This window comes from Desmodus rotundus, chromosome 1 (assembly GCF_022682495.2).
Source record: "Desmodus rotundus isolate HL8 chromosome 1, HLdesRot8A.1, whole genome shotgun sequence".
NCBI lineage: Eukaryota > Metazoa > Chordata > Mammalia > Chiroptera > Phyllostomidae > Desmodus > Desmodus rotundus.
The window spans coordinates 97,081,253-97,106,384 of NC_071387.1; the positions used below are offsets into that span (position 1 = coordinate 97,081,253).

The 25,132-nt window shown below is 52.3% G+C and overlaps 1 protein-coding gene across 3 annotated transcripts in view; it reads left to right on the forward strand.

Moving 5' to 3' along the window:
- Positions 1-25,132, forward strand: part of GSG1L (GSG1 like) — a 200,634-nt gene that overhangs the window by 106,205 nt on the left and 69,297 nt on the right. For all 3 annotated transcript variants that reach the window (XM_053920354.1, XM_053920314.1, XM_053920406.1), the window contains exon 3: positions 13,296-13,448. In XM_053920354.1, the coding sequence (XP_053776329.1) occupies positions 13,296-13,448 (153 nt within the window). The remainder of the gene's footprint in view (positions 1-13,295; positions 13,449-25,132) is intronic.

Consider the following 25,132-nt stretch of genomic DNA (forward strand, 5'->3'; position numbering starts at 1 on the left):
CCTCTTGTCCTTCAAGACCCACTGGAGGAGGCACCTCCTCCACAGCCTCACACTCACGCGGCTGTCAGTGCTCCGCCGGCGTGTCTGTCCCGTCTCTGCGGGCACGCGGGGAGCCACGGTTCTTCTTCGCGGCGTCTGGGCTCCAGCACAGCGCGGCACAATCAGGAAATAACCAGTCTGACCTGCGGGGCACCAGGCCCTCCCCGCCTGGTCACCAGTCCTCACTGCAGCCCTAAGGTGGACTCTGTCGGAGTTCCACCTTACAGACGCGGACACTGAGGCCCAGCAGGATTTAAATGACTTGCCCAAATCACACAGCTGGTACGAGGAGGAGGTGGGATTTGAACCCACTCCGTTTCCCTCCAGAGCCCTGCTCTTGTCCCTTCTTGTCCCTCCCCACACTGAAATTATGAGTGAGCGAGTCACCAAACCAATCCAGATCACCAACCCCCGACACCGCTCCTCTCCCTCCCTCTGTGCTGAAGCTTGAGCCCCCCTCCAAGGCCTGGGGGCTGCGCTTCTCATCCTGACCCCCCGCGGTCTGCACTGCCAGCCCCTCCACCCCCCTCCCCTAACCCCTGCAATCAGAGGCCCCTCAGCATCAGCCTCTCAGAAGAACCCGCCTCCCTCCCTGCGGAATATCGCTCGAGGGGCCGGAATGTCCACATCCACGGCCTTTCCTCATCAGGTGCTCGTTACCCTCGGCCTTGCTCCTCTGCGGCTGAAGGAGTCTGGTCGTTGCCTGCTCTTCCTCTTGGCCTGTGCCTGTCTTCAGTCACTCACCGAACAAGAGCGTGCTGAGCGCCTCCTGTGCCGGTGCCCAGCACTGTTCTAGGAGATGGCGCCAACACGCCAAGTGAAACCCCTGGCCCCCAAAACTCTCAGGACGGAGGGCAGCAGACCCCCCAGAAGTAAACCAACAGATGACGCCATTTCAAGTAATGAAAAAGAAAACTGACTGTGGGGGGGGGTGGCTACTTCAGATGGAGGGGCCGGTGACACCTGAGCTGGGGAAGAGTGCCCTGGACAGAGGGCACAGCAGGTGCAAGGGCCCTGCGGTGGCTGGAGCGGGGTGGGGGGGGGACGGCTAAGGGTGGGCCTGGAGGGCCCAGGCAGGGAGCTGGAGTTGGGAGATCTCCAGAAGTTGCCCTGCGATGGTGTTTACGTTTTAAAAAACCTCTGTCTCAGAACATGGCCCAGCGTCAAAACGACCTGGAGCACTTGCTCAAAACGTTGACCTCTGCCTGAGCGGTGTGGCTCCGTTGGTTGGTTGTTGCCCTGCAAACCAAAAGGTTGCCGGTTCAATTGCCGGCCACTGCACAAGCCTGGCAACAAGCCTGGTTTGTGGGTGCAGTCCCCGGTTGGGGTGAGTACAAAAAGCAACCAACTGATGTTTCTCTCTCATATTGCTGTTGCTCTACCCCTCTTTCTCCCTCCCTTCCCCTCTCTAAAAATAAATAAATAAAGTCTTTTAAAAACGGTTGATCTCAGCCTCTTCCTCACCTGCATCAGAAGCCCTGGGGCCAGCCTGGGACTATGCATTTAACAAGCACGTACAACTTTGAGAACCGGTGTTTCAGGCAGAGATTCTTAACCTGCAAACTCCCAAGAGGTCAGTGGATAAAGTTCAGGGCATTCAGGAACTTGGATAGCAAAATATTACATTTTTACTCTCGCTAGCCGCTGATTGGCTGTTAATATTTCCCTCCATGCTGCATGGAGTCCCGCCTGGCCACACCTGGGACTTTGTCACCGCTGGGAATCAGAGTTTTCACGTCCGGTCACAGTGTGTGCGAAGACCTTGAAACAGCACTTCCTCCCTGCCTGCTTCCGAGTTGTGGAGTTTGTAGACCTGCACTAGACCTTGTTATCTCATGCATTAGTAAAGAGCACATAGGTTAATGTTATAATGATTCTTAAAATTGTCTTACAGCTCCATTTCAATGGAATTGGTTTCCTTTGCAATCCTCTGTATGTTTATTTTATCCACTTGAAACATTATTCAGAGAAACCACTTAAGCTTCATCAGATGCCACAGGGGCCCACGGCCTAGAGAGGCGCAGGACCCCTGCGGGGATCACAGGGCTGGAGGGGCACCCCCTGACTCCCCCTGACAGCACTGCGGGACCTCAGCAACTCACCTGCACCTCTGTGCCTCAGTGTCCTCACCTGTAAGACAGGGCCTGCAGCACCTCTCACAAATGCTTGTTGGAAGGAATGAGCTAGGCCGCCCCGGGAGCATCAGGGCCTGAGGCCGTCCCAGCGACTCCTGCTGGGGCACTGGGCTGGATCGGCTTGGAATAGCAGCTGTGCCACTTAGTAGCTGGGATCTTGGGCTGGGCACTTAACCTCTTTGCGCCTCAGTTTCCTCTCATCTATAACTTGGAGATAATAATAGCACCCGAGTCACAGGAGTGTTGTGGAGACGGAAGGAGTGTCTATGTACAAGGACCAGCACGGTGCTTGGCACTGCTGGGGCGACGTGGCCATTGTTGCTGGGTGTGTGTCTCACTCCTCAGGTTAAACCTGGGGTTGCGGGAGGGCTGGACCCAAGCCTTGTTCCCCTGCGCATCCCCACGGTAGCGGACAGAGTCTGGGCTTAGGATACTGTTTGGTGCAACAACTGCTGTTTTTAGGGTTTAAGGGACGAGAAACAATTTCTTTAGAGGTCAAGATCGGGAGGGGAAGTCAGAATGTCATCAGGGCCTCAAGGGGTCTGGATTCAGCAGAAGGGAGGCAAAGGGCAGTGGGCAAGAGTGCGGCTGGTCCACGGGTCCTGGACAGATATTGAATCCATGTCAACCAGCTGGACAGTATCTCCTGACCACCCTCAGCCTGGCTTTGTCTGGCATGAGACAGACGAGTTCTTGCCTTTCTCCTGACCAGGCCTCGATGCTCTCATCTGTTAAGTGGAGCTAGTGCACACGTATGGAGGCCCAGCAAAAGCTAAGCCCAGGTCATGCCTCTTCACATATGTCATCTAACTCAGTTCTCACAACTGCCCTCTGAGGCGGACCAGAAAACTAAGCCTCAGCGAGGTGAGGTAACTTGCCCAAGTCCACCCAGCAGGTCAGCCACAGAGCGGGGCTCTGCTTGCAGGAGGCCTGGACCCTACGCCACGCCCTTATCCACTGGGCACAGCATCTCCTCACAGCAGACAAGGACTTTCCTCCTTTTCTCCCTCGTGCAATGACCAGCTCCCTTACATGTCACAGACATGTTTTCCAGGGACTGCTCTTCCTGCCTGGCAGCTGGAGTAGGATCTCGTGGTGTCTGGGGGGCCCTTCAGATTTGATACCTTTGCTGGCATCTCGTGCCGGCCCCTTTCCCAAGCCCTGCTCATCTCCATTCCCCAGTGCACATGATATGGCTTCCCCATCACTGCTTTCCTCCAGCTGTCACTGGGAAGGACCCTCTGCACCCGGGGTGGCTCCCTGGGTTGTGGCCCTCGCCTCCAGGGCAGGAAGTGTGGGGACTGTGGAAACTGGACGCCACCACCTGCTCCCCACGCAGTTCCAGCCTTTGTTGGCCGGGAATGTGGCCCCGGCCTGCCAGATTGGCAAAAGAATCTGGATTTTCCCATTTTCAAATGTTGGCATCTAATTCAAACTCTTAAAAATACCACCTATACCAAGAGAGAAAGAGAGAGACAGAGAGACACACAGAGAGAGGCAGAGACAGAGAAAGAAGGCAAACAAACAAAAAACAAAACCTAGAACAAAAAAAAAATCTCAAAAATTTGTCTTCTGCCTAGTTTGCACCTTCTGACCTATGCTGCCCTATCTCCTTTGCTGCACAGCAGCCCTGTTTTTTGGGGGGTGGGGTGGGGGAGGCTCAGAGAGAGATGAGAGGACTTTCTCAAGATGATGGGGGTTGGGGTAGGGCCAGGGCTCAGCCTTGGGTGTCTGTGCTCTTCCCACCACACTCCTACCAGTCTCCTCCCCAGGCCCCAGCCTGGGTGGCTAGAGCTTATTTTGAAGGCCAGCTTCTGGATTCTAAAGAGAAAGAAAGATCACTGTAGCATGATGCTAAAGGCCAAGGTCACCATGACACATCTCAAACACTCAGTGACTGTCCCCGGATTCCACAGAGACATTTCTAAAGGGCATGTCTGCCAGAGTCATTTCTAACTTGACAGGGACTGGGACTTTGTGGAACTCTGGGGGCAATAAGGCGCTGTCAGATCGGTTTCAATGGCAAACTAGTTTGCCCCTTTGCGAGGATGAAGAAGGACCTGTGTGGCTGGGCCCAGCACGCCAGCTTGCTACACCAGTGTTTACAGAGGACCTACAGGGTCCGGGAACCAGACTGCGGGCTTTGCAGGAGCGATCTCATTTAACTCGCCCAGAGAACACGCAGGATGCGTAGTGTGGACTTCAGTTTACAGCCAAAGAATCTGAGGCTCAGAGATTAGGGAAGGGTCCAAAGTCAAATCCACACAGGCTTGACCCCAACTCCAGTCTCTCTCCCTCAGGGAGGCGTCTCTCTGGATGTGGCGGAGAAGCTCCTTCTCTGGTGAGGCCCGTCTGGGGGTCACAGCGGGGCCTGTGCTAGTCAGGAGGGGCTTCTTGGAGGAGGTAATCTTAAATGAAGAAAGAAGGCATATTAATTTCTAATTGCTGCTGTGACAAATTAGCACAAATTTAATGGCTTAAAACAACACAGATTTGTCATCTTACAGTTCTGGAGATCAGAATTCCAAAATGAGCCTTATGGGGCTAAAGTCAGAGTGTTGGCAGGGGCCCCCTCCTTTCTGGAGGCTGCAGGGGAGAACCTGTGTCCTTGTCTTCCCCAGCTCCTCTAGGCCCCGCCCTCCTTGGGCGTGGCCCCACTCACTCCTACCGCTGCTTCTGTCCTCCTGTCCCCTGTGCCGGCCTTGCCTCCTGCCTACGAGGACCCTGCGATTACACTGAGCCCACTGAATACTCCGGGATAATGTCCTCGTCTCAAGATCACAACCACGCCTGCAAGGTCCCTTCTGCCACGTAAGAGGCTTTCGGACGTGGACAGTCTGGAGGTCAGGACCTGGGTATCTCTGCAGCCATTGTCGGGCCGCCCCTGAAGGGCAGGACACTCCCAAGGGCTGGGGCCATCGAGGGCTTGGAACGTTCAACAGCAGTGGGTGCCGAGGGCACAGGTGGACAGGGCTGCTCGGAGCCCCCTTGTCGAGGCCTCACGAAGGCATTTAACTCTGTCCTCCAGAGCAGTGCTCCCCGCCCTGACTGGACGTCCGGAACACCCGGGGGTCTGGTTAAAGTGCAGACCTCGAGTCGGCCCGCCTGGGCGAGGCCCAGATTCTGCATTTCCCACAGGCTCCCCGGGGCTGCTGCTGCTGGTCTGTGGACCCCACTGTGAGTAGCGGAGCTCTAGGGAAGGTCTCTCTAGAAAGGATGGTGACACAGGGCCAGCCCCACCCGGCCTGCGTTCGCCGAGCAGCACGCTGATGGGCATTCGAATGGCATTCCACTCCCACTGTTTTCCCACATCCCCCAGGCGGGGTCTCGGAGGGTCTCCACGTGACCTCCAGTCAGGGCCTGCAAAGTTCTCTCTGACTCACTAAGGGAAGATTCCAGGGACCTCGGGCAGCTCACAGGCCCTCAGGCCTTTGTGGAAAGGATGTGGGGCTGGGACGGCCAAGATGACTCTTGGGGATTGTTCTCACATCCCTGCTTTTGGCTCAGTTAAAATCCATCTGGGCGTATTTTTAGAGCCGAATGCCTTTCCTTTTAATCTCTTCGAGAACTGGCGCCCTCGCGTGTGGGGTGGCATGGTGTTTGCTGGAGCCCCTGTTCCAGCACAAGCTGGGTAACTGAGAGTTCGCCGGACGTTCCGCTCCTGCCCGTAGGTGTCAGGGAGGACCGACTGGGTCTAAGAATGTCGCATCGCTACAGTGTCAGGGATGGAAATGACTCCAGACGTCGTCCTATTGGCACTGTAAACTCAAACGCTCACGAGAGCCAGGCAGGAGCCTCGAGGGGTGGAGGCTGGCGGGGGGCCTGTGCCGATGCAGCCCCAGCTCAGCCCTGGCCGTCGTCGTGTGTGGATGCAGGTCTAGCATTGCTGCGACCGTTTTGCAAACAAATCCAGAAACATGTATTTTTATGCGAAGTCTCCTATTTTTAAATGTTGATAATGAATTCGGATATTTTTAAATACTGTGTGGGCCAAACAAGACATTTCTGAGGGCTGGATTCGGCCTGTTGGCAGCTTGTTTGAGAGTCCACTTGTTCTACTGGGAGGGAAACTGAGGCACGGGGGCCTTTCGGCGGTCCCACAGCGACAGCCTGGAACCCGGGACTGCTGTTACGCGGTGCAGCTCCACTCCGAGGCAGCCCCTTCTCCCCCTGCCTCAATCCCCGTGCCTCTGCCAGGACCTCCCCACGCCCCAGTCACACTACAGCAAGCAGCCTGGGACGCGGATGGCCGCTACCTACCCTAATCTGCTCCCTACTTCCTCTCTGCGCTAACTTCTCATCTGAAGTTAGAGGGTTGGGGACTCAGTGACCCCCCAAAGTCCCTTCCTCCGAGGCCTCTGACCTTCTCCCCCGAGCCCCCCTGCAGCCCTGCTGCTGAGCTTCCAGTATCGACTTTTCACCAGCAGCAGCTGTCACGGAGCCGGTTCCGGCCTCAGAGGGCTCGGCCCCCGTCATTTACATGATTTAACGTGCTGGCTTCCAGGGAGCACATCACCGAGCCCACCGCCGGCGGCCGTTCGCCGTGACTTATTGATTTGACATATTAAACTGATGGGTTTGGGGAAAAATGTTTTCTTTTGAAATGCTGTTGTATCTTGAGATTTCATATGATTTTGCCACAATTCCCTCTGCTCCTATACTGGTTTTATTTGTCCACTGGCTGAGACGCACTTGCTTCGGGCTTCCACTTCCTCCTTGCTGCAGTCCACGGGAGTAACAACGGCGACAGTGATAGTACCAGCTAACGCTTACGTAGCGTTTCCTGGGTGCCAGGCACTGCCCTAAGCACCGGACTCACCAGGTAACTCGATTTATTATCACAAAAGTCCACACAGTCCGCACCATGTCCCCGATTGACAAGTGAGAAAACAGGCTCCACGGGAGAATATCACCTGCCCCGGCTCCCAACCAGCGACCGGCAGAGCGAGGCGCTAACCTAGGTGGCCTGGCCCAGGCCTGTACTCTTCACTCCTACGCCCCCACGGACTCTTATAATTATCGTCATTGCTAATAGTTACACTTATTAGAAGGTGACGGTAATACTTAGCTTTCTTGAATGTTTTCCAAGTGTCGGGCTTGTATGAGTTAAAGATACTGTCTCACTGAGTGCTCGTGACAAGTCTATTATGCCCATTTTTCAAATGATAAAACCAAGAGACAGAGGGGTGCGCTCCCCAGCCAAGGCCACACATCCCAGACATGCTCTTGCCCACGGTTTTCCAGACAGCCGAGGAGCTGGCTCTGGGGACTATCTTAGCAAGAGAGGGCTCCGGGCAAAGGGGAGAGCGTTCTGGCAAACCCATCAATTTATCGATGGAGGGTCAGAGCTGGAGTCACAGAGCTGTTTCTGAAAGTGGCGAAGAGTGCAGCTAACGGGGTTAGCTGGCCCCCCATGGCCCCACGCCCGACGAGAAGTCATTTCATTTCTCCTCCTGGAGGTCACCTTCTCAGCTGCAGATCCAGCCATTAGTGGCAAGTCGCAGAGACTTGAAACAGTCACCTCCAGGACTAGTGAGGCTCCCCGTGCCGCCCAGGCAAGGCCCTGTGGGCCCCGCCCAGAGGCTGCCGGCCCACTGTCCTTCCCACTTCCTTTGCACGAAGAGTGAGGCCGGGCCTTGCCCGTAGCCAGGCTCCACACGGCCTTTTCACTGCTCCCCTCCCACCGCTTTCCGTGTGCCAGATGCCGACGCCCACCGCCCAGCGTTGCCTCCGTCTTTCCTGAAGTCAACCCATTCTTTTACACGCACATTTCAAAAGCGAACTTCAGATCCGTGGTGCCCACGTGAGTGCACCACCATCACCTGGAGGGCCTGGTAGAACTCAGAGGGGTCCCCTCCCGGAGTTCTGATTCCGTAAGTCCAGGGTGAGGCCGAAGAATTTGCACACCAAGGTCCGGAGTGCTGCTGCTGGTCAGGGAGCCACGCCGAGACCACTGGCTCAGATTGTGACTCTGGTTGGACCCTTTGCCATAAAAATGGTGTGTCGGGGAGGGTCCCGCACAAAACAGAATCTTCCAATGAAGGCACTGTACTGCCGAAAGGGCTCCTAACAGAGGTGTGGGAAGAGCAAGAGACCGATGCCCCCACAGACTGGTGGCAGAGGACAGCTGTTACCCGCCTGGGGCAGGGACCGTGTTCCCGAGCCTGTATGGGCTGCAGCTGTGACAATGAACCTCAGAGCTGCGGCCGTGGGCAGAAGGGTGAAGCCACAGCCAGAGAAGCGGCTCAGCACAGAGCGGGAGCCGTGTGGTGGAGGTGAAGGGAGCGGGAATCATCAGCACAGAAAGTAACTGTGAGCTGTTCCTCTAGCCTTCCCAGAGACTGCTGAAGACTCTGAGCAGGCTCATTGTTTCCACCAATGACCTAGTGTTGGAAAGGTGTTAAGGACACATTAGCATCAAATAGAGACTCTTGATGGAAGTGTTAATAATTTAAAAATTGATGGAAAAGTGAACACCTTGTTCACTTTTTGACTCAGACAGTTTAATGGTGTGCTGTAACACACTTAACACCACGTAGGTAGCACGTCCTCCCGGCGTTGCCCGCCTGGGGTACCTGCTCACCAGCCCACCTCAGGCATTGGCTGAGGGCTGCTGCTGGGGGTGGTAGGCAGGGAGGTGTTGATCTCCAGCCTGCTGCAAAGCAGGTCGGGGGTAGGCTCTGGAGACTAGGGCAAGCCCTCAGGCAGAAGGGAGCAGGGACTGGCAGGTGACAGTGCGCTGTGGGCAGGGATGGGTGGGCCACCCACGGTGTCACTAGCCTCCCACAGCCCCGCCCGTGGACTACTGATGTTCCGGGGATCCCACCTCCCACTCTTTTCGCCTTTGCTCCACATGGTTCCCGCAGGCGCCGCATCCACACCCCACCTCCAGCGGCATCTGTCGGGCGGTCACGGCAAACGTTCAGTGAGAGCCTGTGCCCTGCCAGTGCCCCCGCATCTCTGTCTGAGCTCAGGCTGCCCCCGGACGTGCCGAAGTGGAGGCAGACTCTGCACGTCCGGAAGTGGCCTCATCTTCATGCCTTAGCATCACCGCGTTCTCAGTGATGAACGTGGCCGTCCACTCTGTCGCCCAAGCTGGGAACATGGCACCACTCTGGACTCCTCCCTCGCCTTTGCCACTGCATTCCTGGGTCAGCAGCCCACTGAGCCCACCCCCTGGGGGGTTAGCACATTCCCCACTTGTCCTCGCTCTCGGCATTGCCACCACCCAGGCCACCGCCATCTTTCAGGTGGAGGGCAGCGAAAGCCTCTGCCTGGTCTCCCCACCCACACGCCCTTCCAGAGCAAACCCCAGCCCAAGGCTCACTCGCCGAGGCCTTCGGGATGGCGCCTGTCTCTGCAGCATGAGTCCAGCCCACCTCCCCAGCTGGCTCTCCATGTCCTCAAGACCCACCTGCTCTTCCCTGTGGCCTCCTTTCCCACCCACCTGGTGGCCAGCTGGGCTTGGGATTACTGAGAACTGAAGCCCCATTCCCCCCCTTCCTGCTCAGTGGCCGTCTTCTGGCAGAAACCCTGGTTCCGGAGTTTGTTTGGGGTGCTGGAGAGCATATAGATGAGAGCTGTGCCTGGGGAACACTGTGCCCCACCCCAGACGGGCCCCTGAGACCGGCCCAGGCCTGGAGAATGGTGGTTACAAAGTGGCCACTCCATCCTGCCAGCTTCCCTCTCTCCTGGAGATGGTTCTTGGAGTCAGAAAGGCCCGGGTTGGAATCCAGTCTATACTACTATCTAGCTGTGTAGACCAGTTGCTTAATCCCTCTGAACCTAAATTTGCTCGTCCATAAAATGGGTGCTACCTCGCTAACTTGCAAGGTAGTTAGAAGGACTGGGGAGGTAATGCCTGTGAATACTAGTGGCTGAGGTCTGAGTCCTGGAAGTAGACCCCGAGAGGAGGATTGGGGCAGGTCTTTCATGAAGGAAATGCCCCGCGGGAGAGTGGTAAGGCAGTTGGAAAGCAAGACAGGGAAGGGAGGCAGGCAAGTAAGGGGACATTGTCAGGCCAGGGCCCGGAAGACAGTGTCGACCCCAAGGGCATTAGCAGGGGGTTTCTGCAGTGTGGGTCACATCTCAGGTGGCCACGGCCACAGGATGGGGCCCCTGGTACACCGCTGGTGGGTGACAACATGGAGGCACAGGTGAGCTTGCAGGCGCCTGCTGAATGATGAGAGCAGAGCAGACTCCCACTGCCCCAGGACAACGTTCCAAGGAGAGAAACACTGAGCAGGGGTACGGGTGGGCGGGTGGGCGAGGCACCTGGGTCCAGAATGACTTGGCACACGGTGACCGCCTGGTACTGTCGGCTCTCTTTGTGACCCTTGTTGCTCTAGTAACAACAACGATAACAACAGTTCTTACTGCTATTAATCTTCTTGACTCGGGTGGGCTGAAGGTTTCAGACAGATGTTCCGAGCCCAGTGGACAGACAAGGAAAGAAATCTGACGGAGTAAGAAGCATAACCCCAGCCAGGCATCTGAGACTCTGGTGCCTGCTTCTCTGTGGTTAACTTACTTCCCAGCATCCCAGCCCCCAACAGCCATCTCAGCAAACATCCATCTCCCGTCCATCTGAAAGAGCATGGCTGGGCCCTGCTGTGAGGGGCGGTGGGGATGGGGCGTGTAGGCCTGGCCCGGGGCCCACCTGGGCAGAGGAGAGCACCACCTGGGGATGTGGGGGTGGTGCAGGGGAGGCAGCTGAGTCAGGGAGCTGCCATGGTGAGGGGCAGCCTCTGCCCACCCACGGGGCTATAGCAGCTGGAGGGGAAGGCTGCTGGGGGGGAGACCCTCCACCTTCTGCCTCCCATCCTGCTGCCTGGTGGGCCTTGGGCCAGTGAAGCGCCTGGGAGGCTGCAAGTGTGCCATGCCAGGGAATGTTTTAACAATGTCCAGGCTGCCAAGTGTACATTATTCTCTTACAGAAATCCAATGGATTGCCCAGGGGACATAATATTTTGTAGTAAAAGAATAAAAAGAAAAAATTCGCCAAAGCTCTAAAAGCCCCATTGTGCTAGGAATGATGGTTGGTGTTTAAGGACCTACATTCTTCCTCAGAGAGCAGACAGGGACCCTGAAATTGCTGTTTGTTTGCTTCACTCATTAAATAGTTTAAGCTCGATGTTCCTGGGACATTCCAGGTGGAAGAAACTACTTATGCAAAGGCAGAGGGGTAGGTAAGAACACATTTGACAGTTTCAGAGAACCCCAAAGCTGAAGATCAGGACTGTCTGTTGTAATTGTTAGAAGTTCTACTTCAAACAGGCTTAGGCAAAGGCAAGATACTAATTGGTTCATGTGATTGAAAGAACAAAAGATGGACAGCTTCAGTCATGGCTGGATCTCGGGGCTCAAACAATGTTATAGGATACAATCTTCCTCCATCTCTTCATTCTACCTTCCTTGACATCTGCCACTTGCTGACCCAGTCAATTCTATCCTTACTTCTTCCCAGCCTCAAAAACAGTGGAATTTTCTTTCCCAGTAGTTCGAGCAGAAGTCCTGTGGCTGACTTTTGTTGAGCTGACTGGGGTCATGTAACCACCTCTGGCTGGGCAAGCCTGGTCCATAATTCTTTCTCTGAAGTATGGGCCTCGCTCCAACCATATGGTTGGTGCGGCTTGGAATGTAAGTCACATGGCTGTGTTCCATCTTCTACTTTCTACCCTTTTCCTCACACATCTTACCTGCTGCTGCAGTCTTATTTCTCCATCTTGACTCTGTCTGTAGCCTTGACCGCACTCGGGGGCCCCTGGGCTCTATTTCCAGTCTCCGCCACATTCCCCCCGTGCGACTGTGGTAGCACACGCTAACTGAGCTCTGTGTGCTGAGTGCCAGCTCTGTACGGTGCTGTGTAACTGAATCCTCACCGCACGACAATACTGTGAACAGGTGATGTTGTTACCCTCACTTTATAGGTGAAGAAACTGAGGCAGAGAGACGTTCATTCCTGAACCAGGGACTAGAGTCGGGGGCACAGGGAGCTCTGACTGGCCAGATAGGAGCCACGTGCCCAAACATGGAGCCGGATTGTGGGTCCGCTGCAGCTGAGCTGTGTAGCCTGAGGAGGGGAAGGGACTCTCCAAATAAAAAGTGTGTGGGAAGAAGGGGGAATAATGTGGATTGGGAGAAATGGAAGATGCCTCCTAAACAAATAACAAGTGACAGTCATCCCATTTGGACCAATTTAGGGGAAAGAGCTGTGCCATCTCAGGGACTACAAAGTAAACTTGAACGGCCAAATCCCTGCGAGAACAGGGATATGCCTGGCCTTCAGGAACCGCTGGAACTGGGTGCTTACACTGTCAGAGCGCTTGGACTCTCCCCAGGGACTTTCCTCCTGTCTAATTCTGTGTTTCCAGGCTGAGACTCCTAGAGAAGGGCTTTGATTGGCCGATTCCAGGTCACATGATCATATTGGACCAATCAGCTGTGTCTGGAAAGGTGGGACCACAGCCGAAAATGACAGTTCCTACAAGAAAGAGGAGGTTGAAGCTGTGGGAGTCACAATGGTGGTTTATAGGAAAAAAGTGGAGCAGAGTATAAGTCAGACAAACACATAGGTGTCCCTTGAGGGCGAGCAGGATGTGCGTACGATGCTTATAGCTGCCGGTAACAGAACATCATACTGACTGGCTTCACCATAGGGAAGCCCTCAAGGCTGGTGACTGCTGGTCCCGTGAGGCCACCTTTCTCTCGCTCTGCTCAGTAACTACAGTGTCAGCTTCACCTTAAGGCAGGTGCCCTCCTGGCCATAGGTGGCTCCCGGTGGCAGTCATCGAACAGATAAGAAGAGAAGGAGGGGCTCTTGCATAGCCACAGGATAGAAGTTCTTCCCTCCCAACTGAATGGACCTGCTTACTGGTCACATGCCACCCTGGACAAGCAACTGGAACCCCCAGAGTGCCCCAGACTTGGGCTTGGATTCCTGAGCCAGCCTTGTGGGGAGGATGTGTGGCCATGACGGCCTTCCCCTTCTCAGGATCCGCCTTGCAGCAGAGGTCTATTCTAAGATGACTCGATCCCCCGACCGAAGCGTGTGGGGTGGGATGCGCACGGGAGTGTCCACCCTGCGTGTCCCATGTGACAGTCTCTGCCTCTGTCGCGCAGGGGTCCTGTGGCTGTCGGTGGTCTCCGAGGTGCTCTACATCCTCCTGCTGGTGGTCGGCTTCAGCCTCATGTGTCTCGAGCTCTTCCACTCCAGCAACGTCATTGACGGGCTCAAGCTCAATGCCTTCGCAGCCGTCTTCACGGTGCTCTCAGGTAAGGCAGAGGCCCCCGGCAGGAGCAGGGACACGCCATAAGTAACCCTGTGCTTAGAGCAGCGACAAAGTGGGCCCCGGAGCCACCCTTGGGCTAAGTCCCGGTTATTCCATCTGGATGACCTGGGGCCAATCACTCCTCTTCTCTGAGCCTCGGTGTTACAACTTGTAAAATGGGATTGTTTGCTCACTTATTCACTCATTCAGCATGTGCTCATCGAGTGCCTATCATGTGCCAGGCACTGTGCTGATAAGTCCTGGGTTATAGTAATGAATGGAAACAGACAGTTCCAGTGCTCATGGAGCTTAACGTGTGGGTCAGAGAGAGGGGGATTAGCTTGAGACGCATTCAGGAGATGAATGTCCTCCGCCTTGGTGGTGGAGGGCACGTGTGGCACGAGGGAGGTGGCCGTGAGAATGGGCGGGCAGCGGTGTCTCTCACAGGAGTGTGAAGGGGGAGCCTGTTTGGGGCGGAGGGCCCTGCTGTGCTGCAGGGTTTCTGCCTGGGAGACAGCCACGTGGAGATGCCCAGCAGGAAGCTAGACCAACAAACTCATCCAGAAGCTCAGGGGCGAATACGAGGTGGGCCGAGATTGTGGGCAAATGCCACCGAGCCAAGGATTCTGAGGCTTTTAGGAAGAATGGGATGGTCAGTGGCATCGTATAACTCGGGGAGGTGGAGATGGCAGGCTCCAGGGGAAAACCACTGGAGCAGGTGGTCAGGGGCCCAGAGTGGTACCCGCAGATCCAGGTCATAGGGGCTAAGGGGAGCGTGTCAGAGGGAATAAAGGAGCCTGTGAGCGCTGACTTCAGGTGCCGGCAGCGGACTAGTGGCCTCACTCTGTCAGACATCTGTTCCCGACAAGCCCCCGTACATGGAATTTCTGTAAATCCAATCCTGCTCTTCATGCACTGGAAGAATTCTCTATTTAATGCAACAGAAGTGCTGAGTCTTTGGTGAGGGAAATAATGGCCCCCTAATTGAAGTGTGTATATAAAAGAGGGATCCCTGAATTCAAGAAATTATAGCACATTCCATAGATCAAAACATGTGTGCCTGTCATTCCCAGGATGCGAGAAATCTAACCATGATAGTAAAGGGAGAAAAAGAAAAGAAGAGAGAGAAGAAAAGTATAGTGGCCCTCATAGCACAGTGTCGACCTTGGCTCCCAATTACCTCACTGCCAGCTATTCCGGACAGAGAGCCTGTTTGTTCGCTTTTCATCTTTCATTCCTTTACTCAGATGTCATTATTGAAGGCTGGTTGGGCACCAGGCACTGTACTCAGTTTGGGAGAGTCAAAGGAAAACCAAAAACCCTGGTGCTTGCCCTACTGAACTTTGCAGTCTGGCAAAGAGATAGACTCATCGAACAACCATAGCATGACGGGTTGGCCTCTGTGTACCCAGCGTGGTGAGTCCTGCGGGGCGGCACCCACGTTTGCCCCGGGAGTGGGAATGGGTAGGTGGGGCAGGGGAAAGGCACCATTTGAGCTGAGACTGGAAAGGATGTAAGTGTTTGCTTGATGGACAACTTGGGGAGGGTGTTCCAAGCAGAGGGGACAGCATGGACAAAGGCCTAGTGAGGTCGCTTGTTCTGGCAACTTCAAGTAGATCAGAATGGCCAGAGGCCAGAAAGTGGGGAGATGAGGGAGGGGCCTCTTCCCCCTACCTCAAAGGGCTTATCAAAGTTTTCACCTGATTACAACCAATGCAATTGAAGCAGTAATCAAATAACTCCCAACAAACAAAGGCCCTGGACCAGATTTCTTCACAGGTGAATCTTACCAAACACTCAAAGAGGAGCTAACACTGTCCTTCTCAAACTGTTCCAGAAAATTGGAGAGGGAGGGAGGGCTCTCCAGCTCCTTTTACGAGGCCAGCTTTATCCTAATTCCCAAACCAGGTAAAGACACTACAAAGAAAGAAAATTATAAACTAATATCCCTGATGAACATAGATGCTAAAATCTCAGCAAAATATGAGCAAACCAGATGCAGCAATACATTAAAAAGATCATCCACCATGATTAAGTGGGGTTTATTCTAGAATGCAAGGTTGGTGCAATATTTGCAAATCAATAAATGTGATACGTCACATAAACACATTGGAGGGACCACATGATTATATCAATGGATGCAGAAAAAGCTTTTAATAAAATCTAGCATCCATTTATAATAAAAACTCTCAGCAAAGTGGGAATACCGGGAACATGCCTCAACATAATAAAAGACATATATGACAAACCCACAGTCAACATCATACTCAATGGGCAAAAACTAAAAGCATTTCCCTTCAGATCAGAAATAAGATAGGGGTGTCTGCTTTTCCCACTCCTATTCAACATAGTATTGGAAGTTCCAGCCACAGCGATCAGACAGAAGGAAGAAATAAAAGACATCCAAATCGGAAAGAAAGGAGTAAAACTGTTCATCGTTTTGCAGATAACATGGTACTGTATACAGAGAACCCTAAGGATTCCACACACACAAAAAAACCCTACTAGAACTGATAAATGATTTCAGTAAAGTAGCAGGATACAAAATAAATATGCAGAAATCAATTGCATTTTTACACACCAATAATGAACTATCAGAAAAGGAAACTAAGAAAACAATCCCACTTACAATTGCCTCAAAAACAAATAAAATACCTAGGAGTAAATTTAATCAAGGTGTAAAAGACTTACACTTGGAAAATTGTAAGAAACTGAAGAAGCTACAAATGAATGGAAGGAAACATATGCTGTGCTCATGGATCAGAAGAATTAACATCATTAAAGTGTCCATACTACCCAAAGCAATTTATAGATTCCACACAATTCCCATCAAGAGATCAATGATGTATTTCACAAAACTAGAACAAATATCCCAGAAATTTATATGGAGCCACAAAAGCCCCACACAGCCACAGCAATCTTGAGACAGAAGGGCAGAGGTGGAGGAATCACACTGCCTAATATCCAACTACACGACAAGGCCACAGCAACCAAAACAGCCTGGTGCTGGCGTAGAAACAGACGCACAGATCAATGGGAGAGAACAGAGAGCCCAGAAACAAACCCACACCTTTATGGTCAATTAATATTTGAAAAAGGAAGCAAGCATGGTCTATTCAATAAATGGTGTTGGGAAAATTGGACACATACAGGCAAAAAAATGAAACTAGACCAGCTTTTTTCACCATACACAAGAATAAACTCAAAATGGATTAAAGACTTAAATGTTAGACTCAATACCATAAAAACCCTAGAGGAAAACATAGGCGGTAAAATCTCGGGCGTTGCTCATAGCAATAACTTATCCGATATACCTCCCCAGGCAAGGGAGACGAAAGACGAGATAAGCAAACGGACCTGTATCAGACTGCAAGCTTTTGCACAGCAGAGGGGACCTCGAACAAAATGGAGAGACAACCCGCCGAGTGGAGAACGTACTTGTCGATGACACATCTGATAAGGGGTTAATATCCAAAATTTATAAAGAACTTATACAACTCAATGCCAAACAACACAAAACAAAAAACAAAAGAAATCCAATTTAAAAATGGGCAAAGGACCTGAATAAACACTTCTCCAAAGAGGGCACACAGATGGCCAATAGACATATGAAAAGATGCTCAACATCACTAGCCTTCAGAGAGATGCAAATTAAAACCACAATGAGACATCACCTCACACCTGTCAGACTGGCCATCATCAATGAATCAGCAAACAATAAGCACTGGCGAGGGAAAGGGGACCCTTGTGTGCTGTTGGTGGGAACGCAGCCTGGTGCAGCCACTGTGGAAAACAGGATGGAGGTCCCTCAAAAAATTAAAAATGGAATTGCCTTATGATCCAGTGATTCCACTTCTGAGAATATATCCAGAGAAATCCGCAACACTAGTTCAGAGGAATATATGCACCCCTATGTCCACTGCAGTGTTATGTACAATAGTCAAGCTGTGGAAGCACCCAGTGCCCATCAGTAGGTGAGTGGATAAAACAACCACGGGGCATGTACACAATGCAATAGTACTCGGCTGTAATAAAAGGACATCTTGCCTTTTTCAACAGTGTGGATGGACCTGGAGAGCATTGTGCTAAGTGAAATCAGCCAGTCAGAGAAAGACAAGTACCATACGATTCCACTCATATGTGGAATCTAATGAACAAAATAAACTAACGAGCAAAATAGACACAGACTCAGACACAGAGAACAGACTGACGGCCATCAGAGGGGAGAGTGGTTGAGGGACCGGGTGAGAAAGGTGAAAGGATTAAGCAAAGAAAAAAAGTAGTTTTCACCCCTCAAAAAATACCCAGTGTCCTTCCAGCGGGAAGTCCTACTGCTAAAGAAAATAAGACTGTCTCTGTAATTGCAGGCAGATATAAAATGCAGGGCTCAGGGAGGTTAATTGACTTGCCCAAGGTCACGCAGCTGGTCAGTCGTGGAGCTGGGATTAAACCCGCCTCCTGCTGGCTTCAGAGCCCTGTGCTCCTTTCACAGGATCAGAGTGGCCGGGCGGGAGGGAGCAGACTTTTAAGTCCTCAGAAAGCAGTAACTGAGAAGTGGGTAGCAGCCCGATGATGTAATAAGACAAGGAGCGGGAGGTGGAGAGAAAGAATTTCGTGTTCATGCCTGGGAGAAAATAAACCAGGGAGAAATGGGACACCAGGAGAGAGCCAGGCCTCTGACCTGCCTGCCGCCTAAGAACTGCGAGGCCAGCCTTTCGGAAGCCCCTTGAGAACAGGGCAAGGGGGTGAGGGTCTGGGGGGAGGTGGGTGGGCTTCTGGTTTGCTGCTGTGGGAAGGGAAGGAGTGGGCAAGCAGGGTTGGGGAGAGCCCTTTGATGGAGTCCCATGGACCAGCTCACATTAGGGCCCCATAGCCCGAGGTCAGTGCCTTTTAGGGTAGAGTAGAAAACAGAGGTGGGGCAGCCCCTTCTTAAACCAATTATTATAATTAATGATTATAACGAGCCTATTGATTATTATCAATGATAATAGCCAACAGGGCGGAGGAGCCGCTGCGCATGGGCACCGGGCTGCGCCTGCCACGTGTGTTAGTGCCCTTGTGACAGAGGGCCTCGCATGTGCGGCCTGCAGCTGGGAAAACCGGCTCTGTCAGTCACGTAGGGGGTGACTTGTTGACCCCCAGCACCTGTTGCAGAAAGCGCTTTAACAGGGCTAGCACGGGACTTTAGGCTGTCGCAAGTGCTACTATTCTTCCTAGCTGTCCTTGAATAATCTGAGGTCGCTCCCGGCCCCGGTCCGTCCCAATAAGCCTGGGACCCAGGGGCTCAGACTCACCTGCCACAAGTAGGGGTGGCAGGGCCAGGCCAGCAGGGCTGTCTTCCCCACCCAGGTTCCTGGCAGAAGGGGGGCTGTACAGAGCAGGCTGGGCCCAAGGGCCAGAGGAGGGGCTGAGATTGCTGGCCCCTGGTCCAGAGCCCAGAGCTCACAGTACTTCTAGGGACCCAGAAATACTTACACTTCAACTACTTTTCAAATCTGAAGGAAAAAAATGAATGTCACAATAATGAAGACATAAGAATGAATGTAGACTGGGTTATATTTGTCGCTGTGGCATTGCAGTCACACAATGCAATTGTTGATATTTCTTTCGTGGAGGAGCGGGCCCATGAAGGCAAAGCACCTGGGGCCCTTGGAAGTCCTCACACCTTTCCTCTCACGACGGAGCGCGGCCAATTCCAGCCCTGCCCTGTCCTGTGACTTCAGAGAGGCACGGACCCCTTCCCTGGAGGCCAGGGTCTTGTCTCCCAGAAGGATTGTGAGGGCGGGCTGGAAGGTGCCTGCTCTTCCCAGTTCCTAAAAAAAAACAAAAACAAAAACAAAAAAACGGGGCCGATCTGCTTAGGAAAAAAGAAAGTCATCTGGAGAACTCCATGTGCATTACCAGAAAATAATCCGGCCTCACGGAGAAGTAGCAAGAGTCTATTTTGTTAAGTAACAAGAACAGAAAATTTTGTGATAAGACAAAAAATGACCCAGGATGAGGTGGCTCTTTGGAATCCAGGAAACTGAAACTTCATCTTTTACATAATCGTGGCATATTTGGTTTCATAATAAAACAGATATTTAACTGCACAGCACCTCACTATTAATCTTCAAATTACTCTCTTAATCTTCAACCAAAATAATTTAACTTTATTCTGTTATATATGTCATATGTGATTTGAAAATTTTTGTTGTAATTTCCCTTTTAAAAATGCAGGATATTCTAAACTTGAAAGGTAGTTGAATGTAGGGGATGAGAATGTGAATGTTTCGCTGCTTTCATAACCCAAAACACGGGGCTGGTGGACGTTTCAAACAGGAATTAAGTTAGATTCATATATATACGTCTTTCACTGAAGGAGCTAACCTTATGATTTTAGAATGACTTCAGAGAATTTTGATTGAGAAGCATTAGGGTCCTAACCATTAAAAACACTTAAAAAATTGTGGGGGTCATTTGCAGAGTGAGGTGTGAGTTGAAGAGCGAGCCTGTGAGGTGGCCCCGCCAGTGCGTCTGGGGGCCTGCGCTGCACACGTGGGTGGGGCCCCGACATCCTCAGAAGCCTGGCCGCTCAGCAGGCCGGCGAAGTGCTGTCCCGTTGGGCCTCTAGCAGCCCCGGGAGCCACGGGCCCCTGAGTTTCAAGAAGGCCCCTTTGCAGAGCCATTTGCCTCTCAACCTGTTCTGCCGCTGCCCCTGTGAGGGACGGAGAGCTGGGAACCCATCTAGTGCGCCTTCTCATTGGCTGCCAGGAAGCTTGGATGTAAGTTTTATGTTCCTAGCAGCTTCCCCCCACACCCCCGCACCCCCCCCCCCGTGTCAGTTTCCTGTGGTCTTAAATGCCTCCCCTTCACTTAACTCCTTGGTTTGTTTCTTGGCTCTTACTCTTGGTGTGGTGGTTTGTGCCTTCTTACTGTAAACTGCCACACAATATTCAACATTATAGGACAAGTTTCCTGAGACCCTAATTCCACTGGCCACCCCGCCACCTGGGGCCTGTGCTGAAAGAACCCCAGTCCAGGGCCCCACTGTTCAGTTCCCTTGCCCTGCCAGTCTGGTTCTCTTGCCCATATCTTAGAGAGCAAGTACTTTTGTGTGTTTTTTTGTCTGAAAGTGCAGAGGGTCTAAGTCGGAGGAATGAGTATTTCCATATTATTTAAGATTCTTTTGATTGCAAGTGACAAGAACCCAATCAAATCAGCTGGAAGAAAAAGGGGTGAGGGTGGCAGCAATCTATTGGTTCATGTAATTGAAAACTACAGGGCATAGGTTCAGGTATGGCTGCATCCAGGTGGTCACGTCATCGGGAATCTGTATCTCCAAACTCTGCATTCCTCTGTATTAACATCATTCTCAGTCAGGTCCATCCACGTGGAGAGAGGACAGTCACAAGGAGTTCCAGGCTCACATAAGATTCCAAATGCAAAAAGAGCTCTTGAAAAATTCCTGCCAAACTCTAAGGAGGACTGTGATTGGACCAGCTAGGTTCATAAGCTCATTTCTGAACCAATCACCTTGGCAGAGGATAAAATATGCTGATTAGCTGAGCCTGGGTCTCTAGGCGCACCCATGCTGTGGGCTTAGCCAGGGACCAAGCAGGATTATTATGCAATGGTGGCAAGTGGCTGCCCGAAGGAACTAGCTAACTGTGAGTCCTGATGGCTTGTCACCCTAGGAGATTGTCAGGAGGTCAGCCCCAGGAATGGCAGAAAGCTTTATCTGGGTTCCTCCAAAGCAGACCCTAAGATGAAGATGTGGCTGCAAATAGAAGTGATCCCAGGAAATACGGAGGAAGAGTGGGGAGGAAGGCAGGAGTGGGGAGGGCCAACAAGGGGAGTGCTTACAAGCAGGTGACCGCTGAGGGAAACTGGGATTCCGTCCTGCCTGGAAGCCTCTGAGAGAGTATGTTGAACACCCTCGGGACTGCCCACCCAAGGGGTATCCATCCACCTGCTTCTGTCTGTCACCAGTTTAGGGTCTCACTCCTGAGACAGTGACCCCACCGAATGTTGAGCCTTCTCCACCTAAGAAAGCAAGTGTTTGAGAAAGGAAGCCACCACATGCGTGGGACCTGCCTGCCCGAAGCTGCAGGTGACCTCTGGCATGGGCCAAAAGGTGCCGGTGGGGATTGACAGTGTCCACCACAGAAGGGTCAGATCAAGGCAGAGAGGGTGTTCTGACACCGACTGGGCACTGGAACGCAGTTCCGACGCTACCCACTCAGAGCTGGCGAGGGGCGCCACAGTGCCCAGCAAGACGGCCCCACGGCAGATGCCAGATATCAGCTCGGGGGTCCATCCTCACTTCTGAGCAGCTGGCTACAAAGTCAGGTTCCCACGACCCCCTAAGGCTTGACAAATCACTACAACCACTCACAGATCTCAGGAAAGTGTTGTACTTAGGATTACAGTATGTTATAAAGGATACAAATCGGGCCAACCAAACGAAGAGATGCCTAGGTCTGGGGAGGGTCTCAAACGCAGAGCTTCCGTGCCCACTCCCACCCGTCCCACGGAATTGGCGCGTAGCACCCTCGCGGCATGTCAGTGTGCTCATTACCTGGGTGGCTCATCCAGTCTGGTGTCCAGGGTTTTTTTTTTTTTAACTCTTTAGTTACAGTTTTAATCACTTAAACCTATTGATTAAGGCTAAACTCCTAACATCTGAGTTCTCCTATCATTTTCCCCCTCCCATTGGTTTTTTTAAATATATTTATTGATTACAATTGTCCCATTTCCCCCCCTCACTCCACTCCATCCTGCCCACCCCCTCCCTCCCACATTCCCCCCCTATAGTTCATGTCCATGGGTCATACTTATAAGTTCTTTTGCTTTTACATTTCCTACACTATTCTTACCCTCCCCCTGCCTATTTTCCACCTATCATTTATGCTACTTATTCTCTGTACCTTTCCCCCACTCTCCCCCTCCCACTCCCCTATTGACAACCTTCCATGTGATCTCCATCTCTATGGTTCTGTTCCTGTTCTAGTTGTTTGCCTAGTTTGCTCTTGTTTTTGTTTTAGGTGTGGTCGTTAATAACTGTGAGTTTGCTGTCATTTTTACTGTTTATATTTTTTATCTTCTTTTTCTTAGGTAAGTCCCTTTAACATTTCATATAATAAGGGCTTGGTGATGATGAACTTCTTTAACTTGACCTTATCTGAGAAGCACTTTATCTTCCCTTACATTCTAAATGATAGCTTTGCTGGATACAGTAATCTTGGATGTGGGTCCTTGCGTTTCATCTTGGCTAATGTAATTATGATGTGCCTTGGTGTGTTCCTCCTTGGGTCCAGCTTCTTTGGGACTCTCTGAGCTTCCTGGACTTCCTGGAAGTCTATTTCCTTTGCCAGACTGAGGAAGTTCTCCTTCATTATTTGTTCAAATAAGTTTTCAATTTTTTGTTCTTCCTCTTCTCCTTCTGGCACCCCTATAATTCGGATGTTGGAACATTTCAAGGTGTCCTGGAGGTTCCTGAGCCTCTCCTCATTTTTCCGAATTCTTGTTTCTTCCTTCTTTTCTGGTTGGATGTTTCTTTCTTCCTTCTGGTCCACACCGTTGATTTGAGTCCCAGTTTCCTTCCCATCACTATTGGTTCCCTGTACATGTTCCTTTGTTTCTCTTAGCATAGGCTTCATTTTTTTCATCTGTTTTTCGAACAGATTCAACCAATTCTGTGAGCGTCTTGGTAACCAGTGTTTTGAACTGTGCATCCGATAGGTTGGCTATCTCTTCCTCGCTTAGTTGTATTTTTTCTGGAGCTTTGAAGTGTTCTGTCATTTGGGCCTTTTTTTGTTTGTTTGTTTTGTCTTGGCACGTCTGTTACTTAAAGGGGCGGAGCCTTAGGTGTTCCCAGGGGCGGGGTAACGCTGGTGGCTGTGCTGTGACGCTGTACGTGGGGGAGGGGCTGAAAGGGAGCAATGGCTCCCGCTCCACTCTCCCCCGGCTTCCAATCTTTCACTCCGCTACCCACAATCAAACTGGGCCCCTCTGGTGCTGGTTCCCGAGTGGGTGGGCTTGTGCACGCCCTAGGCCCCTGTGGGTCTCTCCAACGACCTCTCCCGTGAGGCTCGGAGTCTTTCCTGCTGCTGCCCCAACCCCCACAGGCGTTTTCAATCAGAGGTTTGAGGCCTTATTTCCCCGCGCTGGAGCCCTAGGTTGCATGGTCTGCTTCGCTCCCCACTGTTTGTCTGGTTTATCTGTGCGCGAATGTGGGGCCTCGGGGTGCTACCCGCCGCTCTGCCTGCCCTGTTCTCCACCACTCTGAGTCTGGCCCTCTCGGTTTATCTGCCGCAGGGTCCACCAGTGGTCAGACTGCCTGCCCGGTCCGTCCCACACTCTGCCAGTCTCGGTCCCGCCAAGGCAATGCGAGTTCTCTCTGCCCCGGCTGCCCGTCTCCGCCCCTCCCACCGGTCTGGATGAATGTTTATTTTTTATTTCCTTGGTGTCGGACCCCCTTGCTGTTCGATTCTCCGTCAGTTCTGGTTGTGCGAGGAGGCGCAGTGTGTCTACCTACGCCGCCATCTTGGTTCTCCGTTTCCAGGGTTTTTACGGGGGTTTCATTATGTAGGACTGACTGACTGAAGCATTGACCACATTTGAACTCAGTCTCTAGGGTCCCCCCAAACACCCCCTCCCAATCCTGGAGGTCAGGCTGACTCAAAGCCCTAAACTCTATTACGTGGCCGATGTTCCCGGTGCCCAGCCCCCATCCCGAGTTATCTCACTCCTTAGCAGAAACTCAGGTGTCATCTGAGGGGCTCACAAACAACAAAGCCACTCCTATGACTCAGGAAGTCCCGAGGATTTTGAGTCTTCCTCCCAGAAACCAGGGAAAAGGTCAGTGAAGTTGTCTACTGCACAACTAGGGGTCTGCGTGGGCAGACAGGAGCTCCGCTGCCTGCAGCTTGTGTTTTGTTCCGCAGCCTGGAGCCCAGCACTGGAGGGAGGAAGGAGCCCAGACAGTCTTCTCTGATTTGGGACAAATGCTTTAAGCGTGTGCACAGGGGCTGGGCCTGCTTGGCCCTGGGTGGGAGTCCTGGCGGGTCACGACCACGCCAGGTGTGCCCCTCCAGCTCCTCGTTCCAACCCCTCCTGTCCTCTGAAGCTGACCTGGCTGGGCGGTTCTCATCCCCTGAGCCCAGGTGTGGGAGGAAGTTAATTTTCACTTTACGCTTTCATCCTTCTGGCCTAGTAGCAGACTTACCTTCAGAATTTTGAGGGGCTGTGCAACAATCATGCAATGACAGAGAAAGAGGGGGTGGGGGTTAGTCTTATTATCATCTTTATCGTACAAACCACCGTCCCAATCTGAAACCTTTGGGGCTGGAAGTGCTCCAGAATTCAGAACTTTTCAGATTCCGGGAGGTGACCTAACACCTAGACCATCCATTACATCGCACCCCGACAGGTGCCGCAGCGGCGCCCTGGAAGTGAGAGCATCCATCTTTCTGCAGTAAAACCAGGAGTGTCCATCCGAGGGGGATAAATAAAGGCAGACAGGAGCCTCACACCTGTTCAGGGCAGGCTTTGTTGCTACCTGAGTTCAGACCACGTCAGGTTTTGTGGCAAAAATTAGTTATGAAGAAGCTTTCAGATTTCAGATTTTGAAATTGCAGACTAGAAATTCAGGGCTTAGTAGCCCCCATTTATTGGCCACCTACTATGTACTAGGCACCATTCTAA